The 15792-nt window shown below is 46.0% G+C and overlaps 1 protein-coding gene across 1 annotated transcript; it reads right to left on the reverse strand.

Moving 5' to 3' along the window:
• Window positions 1-1454: 1454 nt before the first annotated feature.
• fgf5 (fibroblast growth factor 5) lies at window positions 1455-15380 on the reverse strand. Its single transcript, XM_011479830.3, has 3 exons — window positions 14447-15380; window positions 8789-8892; window positions 1455-3651 (listed from the first exon to the last, which is right to left on the reverse strand). The coding sequence occupies exons 1-3, from the start codon at window positions 14628-14630 to the stop codon at window positions 3298-3300; spliced, it is 642 nt and encodes a 213-aa protein (XP_011478132.1). The 5' UTR covers window positions 14631-15380; the 3' UTR covers window positions 1455-3297.
• Between the last annotated feature and the right edge of the window lie 412 nt (window positions 15381-15792).

Below are 15792 nucleotides of genomic sequence, written 5' to 3' on the forward strand. Positions count from 1 at the left end.
TTTGAGATCAGAATCCCTGCAGCTCTAATTTGCTGCACACTCATGCAGATTTCCCATTCAAATCCAGAAAATCTTCAAGTGCAGAGAAGCGTCAGCACATCTCTGACCAGATTTGACTTGGACTGCAATCTGAGGCTGGACTGAGGACACCTTGGTGGGCCCCTGTGTGCTTCTGACCTCCAGCCGCTGCCTCATATTTCTGCTGGCAGAACAGAGCTGCCGTTGTGTCTGAGTGACAGCCGACCAAAGACTGTCCCAGGAATGATGGGCCAGATGAGCAGCGTCTGGGCCCCTGTGTGGGGCCCCCTGTCATGCCCCCTGTGGCATGATACGTGTGCAGGCATGTCTCTGTATCTTCAACATCTTCAACTTTTTTAATGTAACGTAAACAAATCCTGCCTTTCTTTCTGTGATGTATGGAGCTCCGCCTGCAGCCTCACATACATCAGGCCAGAGAGGAACCAGTCAAAAACGAGCAGACAGAATGGGGACGGAGCTGGAAGCTGATGCTGAACGTTCTGTGAGGAAACTGGTCTCAGGGCAGGTGGTCTGACACCCATTCATCTCTCCAGTGAGTGTTCCGGGCGTGTCCGACATGGAGGAGGCCCCGCAGCAGAGCCGGGCCGCCCTGGAGAGACTACGTCTCTCTGCTGCTCTGTGAACATCTCGCTGTCCTCTGCAGAGCCTGGCGAGTCAGACATGTGGTCATGACTTCTCTGAAATCACAGCTGCATTGCAGTATGTCAGTATTTCAGCAGAAACAGTGTGTCAAAAATGCACAACAGAGCAGGATCATGCTATGTCCAAAGGAATAATATTACATCAACAAATGCAATGATTTTAAAATAGTTTTATTTGTACATATGCCTTAAAAAATGTTGTACAAAAAAAGAATTCTTTGAAATCGAATTCTATAAATGTCAGTAAAACGAAGAGGAAATCCCAAAAGCATCAGCACATCTGCAGTGTCTCATGTCGTTTGTCAACTGTACACAAACTGGGCTGTACGGTGGAGTAGTGGTCAGTGCCTCACACTGACAGGCCGCTGGTTTGAATCCCAGCTGCGCCCTCCCTGCGTGGAGTTTACGTGTTCTTCATGTGTGCGTTTTCTCTGGGAACTCCAGCTTTGACCCACAGTCTAGAAACTTGCTTCATAGGTGGATTGGCGACTGAGTGTGAGCTAAAGCCAACAGTAACATGGTGGGCTTTAGCGACCCCCGTGACCCCAAAGAGATTCAGCGTTTTCAGAAGGTGGATGGATGAAACACCAGGATCACATCTCATAGGCATCTTCATCCATGTCCTGCCGGAGCTCAGGAGGTGGAGGGGAGAACAGAGATGATCGTTTGCAGCAGTTACTCGGAGGAACCTGTCCTTCTTTTTGCAATAAAAATAACATTTGATTGTGTCTGTGGGGTGGGGGTGGGGGTGGGGGTGTCAAGTCATTGACCCAATCTGCTGAAAATATTTCCTCCTTTAACGTTACTAACTGGAAACAAAGATGAAACTGCTAACTTCCATGAAACTCCTGCGTGAACTGAACATTTTGTGGTTCAGCAAAACCTTTCGCTGCTCAAACCAAAGCAGATGTGCATGGTAAATGTGCACAGTAGATGTGCACGGTAGATGTGCACGGTAGATGTGCATGGTAAATGTGCACAGTAGATGTGCACGGTAGATGTGCACGGTAGATGTGCATGGTAAATGTGCACAGTAGATGTGCACGGTAGATGTGCACGGTAGATGTGCATGGTAAATGTGCACGGTAGATGTGCACGGCATCCTTCCCAGTCCACCATTAAAGGTCGCTGAGGGCGACTTTGGAGCAACACTTCTGAACAAAAACCTAACACGTGTTTCAGGATTCAGGCTGGTTCTGAAGACAGAGCAAAGATATGAAAATAAGTTGGGATAATTCCAGACGAGGTGACCATTATCAGTAATGATGGCACGCCGTGGAAGCCTGCGTTGGAAGGTTGCTTCTGCGAAGTCAAATCATTTCTGATAACCTCAAAGGCTGTTGTTCCTCTTATACCATAGTCACTTATAAAAGAAAAACATATTCAGTCAGTTTTTAGTTCTTTATTCTTGCTATTTATTCAGTTTAAATCTCTTTTTCACAAAAAGCGGACTATTTGATATGTGGTGACGCGTTGTCATGGTAACAGCTGAGCCAAAGGGGCAAAGGAAAGTGATATCTATGCTGATGATGTGATAGATAAAGCATCAGATCAGAGAGAAAGTTCTCCTCTAACCGCTTGTTTTTGTCCAGATGATGAAGATAAAGTTTGCTTTAAAGAAGCTGGCGCAGTGATGCACAACATTGATGCTTTTTTAGGTGTGCGTTATCACTTTTTAATCCCCACCCAGCAGCCAATGAGAATGGAGTATTCACCCAGATGTTTCCATCTTAAGCCTTGGTCTCATGCACCTGCACAGGTGTCAACTCGTGCTGCTGGCTGTTCGGGTCGTGGAGACGAGCAGCTGCATCTTTAGGGGAGCACAGGTGTGTCTTGCACTTCTCTCGAGGCTCGTACGGCCACCTCAGGGAACGCCAGGAAAATGGAACGTACCATCATCACGCGTGTGGTTTAATGCGTGTTTAATGAAGTATTCAAAGGAGAAAGTAAGTGACATGCTTATGATGTAGGGGTGATGCTTTCGTACGGCGTCCTTGTGTCACGCTCTGGTCATTAGTAACGCCCATAGGGTGTCCACACAACTGATTGTCCGCCGAATTTCTACAAATGTGACTGCACTGTGAGGAGCTTTTACTCATCACCGGGTCCCAGGATTGGGGGGGGGGGGGTTAAAACAATTTCTGTGCCTCACATACTTCACCCTTATGTGTTGCATGAGTGTTTACCATAATTCATAGAAACAAATGTGCATGATCATGATCTCTGTGAGGGCTCATGGAGCACTCTACCACCTGGGTGTTTCCTGCTTGCCCCGTACAGGGGCCATTTGCCCCGCAGACAGCCCCGATCCACCCGTGAGGGCAGTTGTGGCTGAGGCTTTATCATTTTTATGTTGATTATGTTTCTCCAAATGAAAACGTGGCATAGATCCATCTGTTTGTCAGTGTATGTTAGCTGCATTAGCCTCAGCCGGATTCTGTCAGATTGGGCCAGAACAAGCTCACCATCACTGACACCAAGTAGGTTCAGAGTTCTCCAGGGCAGATCACAGACCCAGTTATTTTAACCACTAAAACTCAGTATTTGCCAACCTGTTGACAGATCCTTACAGTGATCTGACTGACAATGCAGCATTATTGTCCGTTCATCCACACAACTATCCAAATCTGTACTTGGGCCAGTACTTGACCTGTGTGCGTCCCGTAGCCGTTCCGGCTCGGACTGACTTGGCCTGTGGCGCTTTAGGGAGAGCTTTCCTCCTTTCTTTGCTCCTGTCTGTGATCGAGAAGCCGATCTGATCGTCATGAAGGCTGATCCTGGGTAAGAAGTGAGTGGAGATGTGTTGGGATTTGACTCGAGGGCTGGAGCCCATTTTTGCCTTCCCTCTCTTGTTGAGGGCCACAAACCATTCGCGGCCGGTCTTGTGGTTCCTGTGTACCACAGAGGCGTACGTGTTGTAGCTATTCTCCTGGAAACGCTCTCTGAACTTGCAGTCATCCGAGAACCATTCCTGAAATTACAGAAGAAAAACCAAAGGCATCAGAAGTTTGTACTTCCTCTGTTCTTTCTTATTTTGCAACTGAAAATGTTAATGAAGTTTTTTGACAGCCTTCAAATAAAGTCTCCAGGATTTAAGGTTATTTTTCCAGCAGCTCTTTACAAATCATGCCATCTACATTCCAGTCAAATCCTTTCCTTGTCATCTTTGTAGAGCAGCTAAACTGCTGCTCCCGTGGACATTGGCGAGTGTTTCTCACGCCAAATGATGGGCAGACTTGCCTGCTCTGTGCTGGGAGTGCAGCTGAAAGGATACACTAGCTACATGTTTTAAACCACAATGGTTTGTTCCACAGCAGATATGTCACTGATGGATTTTTAGTTTTTTTGTTAGAGGCCCACTCAGATTAAAAAGGTTTTTTTCTTTTGTTTCTAATGTTTTATCGTGGCAAGCCTCCAGCAGTGACGTAGGTGCAACAGGGGCGGGCATCAGTCTTTTCATCTCTGCTCCATTCTGATGAAGACAAACAGATCCGTGAACGTCTTTGTTTTTCCTGGTCTTAGCTGGAATCTGGATCAGAACTGGACGGATGGATGGATCTGACACTGCTGCCTTTTTGTTGCACCGCTAATGTTAGCTTGGGAGTGTGAGGGGCTGTAAGCTAGCAGGAGAGAGAGCATAAACAAAGTGATGATGGGAAATGAGTGCCAGGTTGCTTTCTGATGAACTCCTGCCGCTCTTCAGAAACTATGTCCTAGAAATCGACACAGGTTTTTGGAGTCTGGCTAAAAACGGCATCATCATCATCATTGAAAGACGACTGAGAAAGCTTTGACAACAAATCAGAAGATGGGACTTTAAATGTCTATTTTCAATCTTCTTTTCATTCTTTTGTGTTTCTGACCAACCTCTCAGCTTTGAAAGCCGCCAATCACAGTTTTATTTTTTTTATTTAACCTTTATTTACCCAGGAAATGTCCACAATAAATTACATTTACAATAAAAATGTAAACATTTAAAAGGTAAAATAAATCAGGGGGGGGGGGTGCTCCTTCTGGGTATTTCTTGTTCATACCTTCAGTTTCACATCATTTACAATTACTGTACGTGGTCATATGTGTAGTTGTTGCTCTGAAGACAGCCACAGCTTCATGAGGTGTTTTACACATTCATGACAGAGTGAGTCATGTTCCTTCATGTTCTGTTTTTGTCTCCTTTTCCTTCATGGATGAGTTTGGGGTTAGGCAGGGTTTGACACTGCAGCTGAAAACAACAGAATCCTGGACCCCAACGTCCTCCAGAGGAGCAGCATCCGTCCATCCTGCTGATCTGCTGGCTGCAGCCTTCCATCCCTGCAGATGGGATTTCAGCTGACTGGCTCAAGCTTCTCAGTAGGAAAACAATGATTTTTTTTCTTGAAACATACTTTTTTTTAAAAAGAAAATCCAGAACATTGGGACAAGATGAAGACATGAAAGTTTCTGTTTACACTGCACCTCATCTGAGGACATATAAGCAGAAATGTATTCCATGTTCTTCCGTCGTGACTAAAAATATCTGGGCTGGGAACGTCTGACATGGTACCCACGATGCCTGTATGACTTCCCTGTACTCCTCCAGCCATTTTGAAGTAAAACAAACAGTTCTGCTTTGCTGATGAATGCAGCACAGCAGAAAATGATGCCATTACAGCATTTGGTAAACATGTCAGTCAGAGGACGGGCCCCTGCAGCCGCTGCAGGGGAAGCACAACGTTCCTCAGACTGAAGTTCCTTTCGGCTGTTGTTTTTAAGGAGACTAGAAAATTGCTCCACACTAGCGAGTGATTGCTATGGGTGGGTAGAAGTGATTTCACAGAATGTTACTACTGAGCAGCACAGCAGCTCTGGTTCCAGTCGGGGAAGGAGACGTTTGGAAACAAACCCACTGTGGCATGAACGCATGCTCTCACACAGAGGCACGTAGGCACTCACGGCACCCAGACCATAAAGGAGCCGAGGCCCCCGCAGTGCTTCATAGGGTTTAATAGCTGCAGGCAGATTCCAGAGATCTGATGGGTATATTGTTCAAATCAAATTGCTCGTACAGCTGCTTCACCGTCTTCCAGGCCCTGATGAACTAGTCATAGTCTTTTCTCTTCATGACTCTTCATGATTCTCAAGTTTGAAATGCAAACATTGTTGGATTTTTACATTTCCTCATGGCAGGACAATACAACATCTGGTCCTTGGCACCTCAGAACCTGTGTGCACTCTTTAAACACATTTTGAAAGTCAGCTCTTCTGTGCCTTCAGAGCATGTCGAAGGCTTCCAGACATGTTGGAAAGGAAAAGACTTTGTCCTCAATGGAAACAACAGCTTTTTGTGAACTTGTTATATTGAAAATATTGTCTCCATGTAAGCAAGCACTTTCGGTTTGTGTCACAAAGGGTAGGGCGGGGGTCAGAGGGACGGTCTTTAGTCAAAGACAAACGGTTGAGTAGGGGTCATGTACAAAGATGGGGAGGTTGTCTTCTGATTAAGGGGGAATAAAGCCAAGCAGAAGGAGGTGGTTGATGGGGGTAAAGGGCATCACTCCTGAAGTAACGTGGGAGAAAGTGTTTCAACTGAACATTAGGGCCAGATGTGTGTGTGTGTGTGGGGGGGGGGGGGGGGGGGGGGGCAACAGGTGCCAGCTGTCCTGCTGGCATTTTGAGCCCGGGAATGGCTCAAACTTTTTTATATAAAGTTTTTACAAATACATTTGATCTTTTCATGTATTTACATCAGGGACCAGCAGTGAGGGGAGGGGGATCAGATGAGGCAGTGCCTCACCTGCCATCATGAAATGAGTCCTAAAGAGAAAAAAAATATTTGTTCACAGACCTGAGCTATGTATTCAACTACGATTCTAATCATTTTATTTCTCTTCAAAATCTCAGTATTTTACATGTTTCCTGTTCAATGACAGAATTGGAGGGAGGTGAGGCAGCACTGAGCTCTGCTTAATGGGTGATGGTGCAATCTCATGCAAATTGGGTTGAACTAGCCCTTGTTCTATCCTAGGCACTTTACCATTGGGAGTTGGGTCATCTAGACCCACTAGACAGTGCTCTGAACCTTTTTTCTTCAATGATTTGTGATCTTCACTGGTGTCCATGGATTACATGAAATCTTTCCACCTTCATCCACCTTTGTCATGGTAGGGAGAACACCTCAATGGTCATCTTGGAAATATGTGCGGCCATCCCTGAAGTTTTTTCTCGGCTGCACGGACCCAGAGGAAGGGTTAAGGTTAAGGTTACCGGTTACGGCTACAGGTTCCTGAGCGGCTGTTTCTGCAGCTCATCGCTGCTCCAGGGGATGGATCAAAGAACACATTTCACACACCTAGGGGCGTCAAAGATAATGGGACTTTAAGCTTAACTTTAAATACGTGCAGCCTAAATCGAAATGCAGCCTTGGACGCATGTAAAATACGTGCAGCATGGCAGCAATGTGCATCTTGGCTTCACGTATTACATGCGGCCAGCATGAATTCTCATCACTTTTTGTGCTGGTCACATGGATATACGTGCAGATAACATCAGCCAATCAAAATATTGTGGTGAATCCAAATTCCTCCCCTACCCCCTACATTTAGCCTTCCAAACAAATAGTTATAGAAAAATAGTTTCTTGAAATTCAGAAGCCACTCCCACTCAATGATGTCATCAACAGTCGCCGGTCATCCACATTAGCAAGTAGCTACCAGCGCTCAGAAAATCAACATCAAACATCAGTTTCAACATCAAATCAACATCAAACATCACAAAACTGTTTCGGACACTCCCATCCCTCCAATTCCCCCCACAATTTGAGGGACAGGGAGAAACCAGAGGGGTAGGGGAAGAATCCAGATTCAGCCTTACACTCAAAAACACTAAAAATGCTTTACGAGGTCATAGAAAGGAAATCTATCTGGCAGTTAAGCACTCCATACAGCTGAAACACTGAAAACATTCAGTGCTTCTCTTGAGATGAGTCCCTTCGGGTCTGACTTAATTCTGAAGGCACGTTGACACATGTTGACCAACGAACAATCAGATCCGGAATCACATGAGCTAGACTTTCCTAAATCTTCTTTGGGCCGAGCTTTGGCCTCAGCAAAAATTCCAAAGATCTGACAAACTCAGAAAACAAATTGTAATTTTTTTACACTGTACACTGGAAATTCATCTCTGCATTTGACCCATCCCCTGGTAGAGCGGTGAGCTGTAGCGTTAAGGGTCTTGCCCAAGGATCCCCAATGGGTGATGTTAACTGCTCTATGGGAATTGCCCCCAGTACCATTGTTCATTGCCCTCCGGGAATCGAATCCTGATTTCCTGGATGGTAGCTTCCCACCTTACCAACCGAGCTACCCAGCAATGTAAAAATATGAGCATGAGTGCTGATTATCTAAAGACAGCAACAGAGGTGGGTCTCTGAGCCGGAGAGTCCCTGAGGGGGCACTGATCCCCACTGATATAGTTCAACAGACAACACTGGGGGGCCAGGCGGCATAAATTCCTGCTCACAGACGGCCCAGCTTTGGGACTCCAACTGACTATTTTCTGTATAAATTCGTTTTCACTCTGTGACTCATTTCTCTGCACATCATCAGCAACTCCCGGCCTAAGTTGTTTGGTCTTCTTCAGCGCTCTGTGGATCTGTCTTTTCCATTTTAAATGTTACATTTGATTTCTTGTTCAAAACATTTAATCAGACAAATAAAGAAGGTGAGGAATCTTTAATTTCAAAATAAAAGTACAGAAAGTGATTCAATAGCCCCAATGGGCTTTCCCTGATGTGGAGACTAAATGGTAGAAACTAAAGAAACGATGAAGAGTTTATTGCAGCAAAACAGGAGGAGTGGTTGTCTATTACAAAGATACTTGAGTAAAGTAAAACCAATATTACAAACATTGTTTATAACTGTACTTATGAAACTAATCAGTATTATTGGAGATGCAAGTCATGCGTCTCATTTCCAAGCCTGATCAGAAAAAGAGTAACCAGATGTGGGGGTCACCCTCCCAGAGGCCTGCGGAGGCGATTCATTTTCAAATCAAACCATTCATGATTATGCAACCCAGTCCTGCAGAAGAGTCAACCTGAGAATCCAGCTGAAAACTTGTGCGATGCTTACCGTGGCGTGCAGCCATCCTCTCTTATTCATGGCCAGGAATCTGTTACTGTAGACTCCTTTGATACCGATGACCCCCTGGGAAATGGCAACGAGCTGCAGGACACCTGGGAGGACAGACGAGAGTGAGGGATCATTCACAGAAAGAGGAACTGGTTCTGTGGTGTGCAGCGGGTCACTCCATCATCTGCCTCAGCTGTCTGTCTTGACTACTGACGTTCAGAGGGGAGATAGTTTCTGTCCAGAAATGATGTTACAGACTACCCTGAATGATGTTGAGCCCTGTTGAATGACCGTGAGAAGACATCAGAGGGATTTCAGTGATACTGATGGGTTTGCTGCGAGAAACAAGCTGCCGGTCCTCAGTGACCTCTGCTATCAGACGATTCCCTGCTTTCAAATTCAGACTATTGTTCTAGTTAAAGCAAACATTGCCTGACTCTGAGTAGATTATTTGAAATCCCTGATGAAGAGGGTCTGCACAGTGTTGCAGTGGTTAGCACTCTGGCCTCACAATGAGAAGGGTTTGAATCTCAGCGGAGACCTTTCTGTGTGGAGTTGGTACGTTCTCCCCGGGAAGCGTGGGTTTGCTCCGGGCACTCCAGCTTCCTCCCTCCATCCAAAAGGCTGCATAAGTTGGTGACTCCTAGGGTGGACCCTGTGGACCCGCAACACACCGGCGACCTGTCCAGGGTGTGGCCTACCTTCGTCCAACAGTAGCGGGACAATCCCATAATCCCCCGAAAGGGATACGGTGGATTATGGCAATGGATAGTTGGATGGATGGATGGATGGATGGATGGATGGATGATGGATGGATGGATGGATGGATGGATGGATGGATGGATGGATGGATGGATGGATGGATGGATGGATGGATGGATGGATGGATGGATGGATGGATGGATGGATGGATGGATGGATGGATGGATGGATGGATGGATGATGGATGGATGATGATGGATGATGGATGGATGGATGGATGGATGGATGGATGGATGGATGGATGGATGGATGGATGGATGTGTGGATGAATGATGGATGATGGATGGATGGATGGATGGATGGATGCATGGATGGATGGATGGATGGATGGATGGATGGATGGATGGATGATGGATGGATGGATGGATGGATGGATGGATGGATGGATGGATGAACTTGAAGAGATGGTTTTAGATTTGTAGACATGTCTAGGTAGATGACAGCCGTGAAAAATAATTCTCTGATTCTCATTTAACCTATGAACCTTGTGTGTCTCTTTGTCAAACTCCCTCATTTGTCTCATTTAATCTCAGGGGAATCCTTTCATTACGTTACAGGTGCAGTCTCCTGATGGTCAGCAGGATTCACAGCGTTGAAAAACATGTAACCTGACAACTCTTCTAAGAAGACCCATGAAATGAAGGCACACGTGCTCTTCCGCTGGGAGTGCAGGCTGTTCTCAGCAGATGAGTGATGAAGTCTCTGATGGGGTTGATACAGACATCAACACCTCAGATACTCCTTTAGTTTCCTCATCATAGCACCACTGGAGTCTTTTTGTAGAAACAGAGAAACCCTTTTTACAGAAACACTGCAGTAAAGTAACATGCTAACATGTATGTCGGTTGGATGTCAGTTTCAGTTTGGGGGTGGGGGTAGTCCTGGAGGGCAGAACCTTGATATGACTGATCTGTCATGGTTTATGATCAAATAAATACTAAAATAAATCACATGAGTTTGGTCATCACTGTGAGTAATCAGGAGATGTCCTCTCAGTGTCCTGCCTGCCAGTTTTAACTGCACCCCCTTAGTACACACACCCTTTACCCCTCAAAATATACACCCATACACACATGCACACACACATAAGGAAAGAGGGACCTCTGACCATCTGTCTCCTACCCCATCCCCGGAGGGGGGTACCAGGCCCTCAGCAACAGGTAAGTGTCCCTTGGGTGCTGGATTCCTGGACCCGGCAGCCCTCTCTCCACGCATCCCTGAGTTCTCTGGCAAGACCGGGGGCCGGGGTTCACATCCCATCTGAGCCTGGGGGTGTCCGTGTCCCTGTGGTGGGGGTTCTGGTCCCTGTCCTTGAGCGCCGGCCTTCAAAATTCCAACTTTTGGTGAGCCTGGTCGGGCCATGGTAACAACACTCCTTGTGGACCCCACTTCTCTTGGGCGTCCTCCTCCTGGGAGGGTGGCTGACCCTGTCTCTCTCTCTCCTGGACCAACTGTGGGCTGGGGGAGTGGCTGCCTAGAGCGTGGGGCGGGTCTCCCTTTGGGGGGCCAGGCTCATGCCTGGGGTTGGGGTGGGCTGCTCGTGTGGGGCTGTGGGCGCTCTCCTGGGGCAGGGCCCCATGTTGGGCCCTCCTGGTGCGGCGGGGGGCTGCTCCTGTGGTTGGGTTCGAGCTTGCACTCTCTTTCCCCCTGTGCCTCCCTGCTCTCTGGCTTTGGGGGCCCCTGCGGTGGTCCTGCTGGCCCTGGCCTGGGCGGCGGATGTGATTGCCCACAAATAGTCTGTGACTGAATGAAACATCTAACATGTGTTGGTCTGAATGCATAAGTATGCGTGTGTGAACATTAGTTGTATGGGGTACATGTTGACATGTTTGTAGGTGAACATTTTTGGAGCCAATATGTAAGTTTGCAACATTTGAGTGTGTGTGGACAGGCCCCGCCCCCTTTTGATCTGTTATTCATCGAAACGTGACAGTAATGATTACAGAGTTTTATCAACTTGTTGTTCTATGCAATTGGCTAAAATGAGGGACTTATAAACCAACCAATAATCAAAGTCATACAAGCAAATAAACTAAATGAGATTTTTTTCTTCTTCTTCTTCTTTCACTTATACCATTAAAAAACAATATAAGCCCAAAGCCTATCATTTAGTCAAAATAATAGCTATGTGAATACCAGAAAAATGATCTTCCACTTTATTTATTTAATAATTTTGACCAAAATTACCACTGGGTTACACAGGGTTGCTGGAGCCTATCCCAGCTGCTGTTGGGAGTGAAGGAGGAGCCTGGATTCTCCAGTCTGTTGCAGTGAACAGTAAATTTAGAAAATGTTGCATTTTTGTGATTGCTGCACAAATATTCATGAAGTAAACGTGGCTTGAAGATTGAGTAAATAACTGGGATTTATGGACCTCTCTCTCTTCACGTAATGCTGCATTCGCTGCACCTCAGTTGTTGGATGCAGGAAACTTGAGCCCTTGTTTTTTGTCTTCACTGTCCACAGCAGTTAGTCACCTGTACTCAAGAGAAAGTGCTAAACAGAGCAAAGTTCCACTCTGAGTTACGTCCTTTATTTTTTCAGCATTGGTGGGTCGTAACATAAAGCTGCTTGTAATAAGTACTGGGGCCTCATTTATAAAAATTTGCGTAGGATTTGCGTCAGAAGTGGCGTACGGATGAAACATAGGACGTGCGTACGCACAGAAATATTTGGATTTATAAAACCTATCCTACGGACTTTTCCCTTAATAAATCCCAATCAATTCTAAATGTAGCGCAGCTTTTGCGGCTTCGCTGTCTAAAGATGCGTTCACTCTGAATTCTTCCATTTGCCACATCTTCTAAGATCAGCCATTGTGCGTCATTACGCATTGTGATGAGCATTTTATTTCCCTCCATTTAATTACATCTGACAAGCTACAGATGTCGGTAATAATCCACGTGGAAATGGGAAATTGATCAGCAAATGTAATTTCTTGTTGATTTATGAATGGTTGAGACATACGCCATACATTGTTTTATGAAAAATAAAACAAACTAAAGGCATATGCATGAATACCATAATTCTGTAACTTATGAAGAAATGTTTTACTATGAAAACAACTTTCCCCAGTAGACAATTAATATGTCTGTCCGTCTGTCCGCACGCCCGCACCTATATCTGCTCCGCCAGACGGACACATTGACGAGAATATCAGTTTTGTACATTATTTCGTTCTGTTAACTATATTATTTATGAGGATGAATTGCACAACATGCCAATATTGCAGAACATATTTCACTTTTCTTTCTGCAAATAAGTGTTCATTTGAATTTCTGTTGTAATTTTGGTTTGATTTTTTTGTTTGTTTCACTGCTGATCGATCAAACGGGTGTTGGTGTAGCTGTTAATTGTCAGACTTTCTTTGTGAAGTCTTCATGTTATTTCTGAGAGGCAGTATTGTCATTTTCACTTTCACGTGTTTCTTCCATCTGCCGACGGTGTCGCCGTTTCTCATTTCACCCATTTTTGTGCGTACGCCTGGGTCAGAGCTTGCGTGAAGGACCGCACATTTTCCCGTCAAGTTTGCTTTTTATAAATATCAACTACTGCGTAGAGAGTGGCGTACGCCTTCTTTTGTGCGTACGCAACCTTTAGAAATGAGGCCCCTGGTCTTTGGTTCAGCGCTCAGTCGGATGGACAGACCAACAGAGTTCAACAGACTGCAGACAGCTGCTGTCCTGTCACTTCTGTGTTCTTCTGCACCACCTCTAATATGCCTGCATTCATCTGGAGCATCCATGGTACGCATGAGTGAACATGATCAGACGTTTTCAGAACCAACACCCCAATCAAGAACTGGTTCTGCCTGATCAAGTGATCTCATTGCATATTTGAGAGACAGCTATGCAGAACATGTCCTCACATCCCTAAAAACTGCATGTAATGAATTCAGCAGACCTTCTCTGTGCAGCACAGTTTCAACACCAACGGCGTGCAGTCAGCTGGAGCCTCTGACTCCAAACGTAGAAAAGAGTCGGCAGGAAAAGAGTAGAAGAGGACAGTTGTGGGAAGTTTCTGCTCTATAATCCATTCATGCTCCAGCCATGTTTAAGCCCACAGACTGAACTCCCTTTGGCTGCTGAGTCATTGATGACTACATGAACCCCCACAGGACAGCTGTGTGATGATATGTTAAACCATCAGTGTCCTTCAGAACCCCGAGAAAACTGGGGGTTAAATCCAGGTTGAAAACAGAGCAGCTGCTTCATGCTGTGCCTCCACCAAACATGGCACAGCAGAAAAAAACATCCACATGAACTGAAGGGAACAATGTTAGAGGAGATGACGGCTCTCTGCAGGAGTCAAAAAACACTGAAAGCCTTTTAATAACCTGTTTGTTTCTCCATAAGATTTACCCACTGAATTCTTTTTAAAAACTCGCAGCAGCTGCTTTAAAACACGCAGCAGTCTCACAGAACAATCTGTGAGCCTAAGGTGAATCTGAGATTTTTACTTCGGGAATAAAGTCTCTTTTTGTAAATATATTTTTGTACTGTTTAAAAATAAGACAGAACTGAATGTTTTTCTTTTGCAGTGAAACTGCAGTAAATTTAAAACAGCAAACATCAACCAGTTGTTCCATTCTCTAAATTACAGCTGAAGCGGCGCAGGCCCCGTTTCCGGTGGCCTGACCCGCTGAGTGCGCAGCGGCGTGGCTGTGATGTCATCCTCGATGCTGCACCTGTTACTCCCACAAATAGTGAACCCCGGACAGCTCTAACAAGGTCGGGCTGCAGGTTCAGGCGCGCGCGCAGTGTGAATCATCACTATAACTTGCGCCCCCCTTGTTGTTTTTGTTTTTTAAGTTGGAAACTTGCCGCGCTGGCACGCGCTGGACTCATCATGTGGGCATCAAACGGTCGTAATTTGGAGGTCTTGGCGCGTACTTACTCAGGTGGTTGGGCTCATGGCTGCCGTTCACTCTGCCGTCGGGATGGATCTGCAGATGGAAGCCGATGCCGACCCTGCAGTACAGCCGGCAGGTCCTGCGCCCTGAGCGGACTCGCTCCTCCAAGAGGTCCTCTCCTCCACAGATCGAGAGCGCAGCGATCAGGAGAAATAAAACAACATTCATCTTCCGACAAAGACGACCCTCTAGCCCACTTGGCGCATTTTGTGCAGCTCCTGAGGACGCGCGGCGCTCGTGGGCATGCAGGAGCTGCAGTGTTTCGGCTGGCACGGAGATATTTATAACGCCAGTGATCTCACTGCTTGATGCTGCCCGAGCTTTAAAGGACGCTCTTTCGTCCAGACCCTGCTGCAGAGACGCCTCTCCTGCTCAGCACCGACCCGCAACACCAGCAGGGACACGCCAGAGACTGGAAGCATTTCCCGGTTACAGTGCGCCAGGACGCGCTGCGCGCGGTGTTTACGCACGGCCAGGAGACGACGGGAGAAACGGTCTTGAGGTGACTTTTAGAAAATGTGTTTGGCTGCGCCGCTTTCAAAGCCAATATCTGAAGACTGGAGGTTCTGAGGTGCTCTGTGCTCCTTAAAGTGAATCAAACTTTAGTCCACGGTATCAACTGCGAGCTCCTCTTGCTGCAGCATGGCATCCTTAAAGCTGACTGTGGTACTTATTCTAATTTCACGGGTTTAAACCCACACTGAACTGCAGAAAAAATTGCATTTTGCAGAGTCCTTGGATTTTGTCCAGTTAGAAATCACTTGGCTAATTTCTTAATCCCTCTGACAGTTTTGTTTCTAAACTCGAGTTTGGTGTCAAACGTGCTGCAAAGTGGTGAAAGAGCTGAACTCTGATTTCTCATCCAAACAGGAAGTTTTGGACAACACTGGAGCCTTCATCTCCTTCTAAACTCACCGTCTGTCCAAAGAAAAGTCTGTTCATTAACTCAGAATTCTTAACCAAAGGCAAATTACTTTAAATATTCTGAAAAGCAAAACCATTGTATGTACACAGCGCGGGTTTAGTTACAGTAATGCAGCGTAATGCTCCATCCTGTGATCTTTCTCCCTCTTACTCTAAGAAAATAGTTCAAAGGTTTGATGCTCTGAGGCCAAAGCATTTTTACCTCCTGTTTGAGTCTTCAGACTGCTGGAGAGGGGCTGGTATCGCTGTTGCTTCCGTCCAGTTAACCAGAGCCTGTCTTCCATTCTGGGCATCTTCATCAGTCATCATATAAAACACTGTTTCTGACTGGAAAATTTTCTTTCAGCCTCTATTTGATCTGCATTTGATTTTTGACATGTTCCAGTTCTTGGGGCTACAGTTTTTT

The sequence above is a fragment of the Oryzias latipes genome, chromosome 9 (assembly GCF_002234675.1).
Source record: "Oryzias latipes chromosome 9, ASM223467v1".
NCBI classification, from domain to species: Eukaryota; Metazoa; Chordata; class Actinopteri; order Beloniformes; family Adrianichthyidae; genus Oryzias; species Oryzias latipes.

Bases quoted from the DNA above. Each gene is read 5' to 3' on its own strand.
- fgf5 (XM_011479830.3), bottom strand. From the start codon at position 14,630: ATGAATGTTGTTTTATTTCTCCTGATCGCTGCGCTCTCGATCTGTGGA. The intron at 8,893-14,446 runs GTAAGTACGCGC...CTGTCCTCCCAG, and splicing joins CCATGAGCCCAACCACCTGA to GTGTCCTGCAGCTCGTTGCC. The intron at 3,652-8,788 runs GTAAGCATCGCA...CTGTAATTTCAG, and splicing joins GAGGATGGCTGCACGCCACG to GAATGGTTCTCGGATGACTG.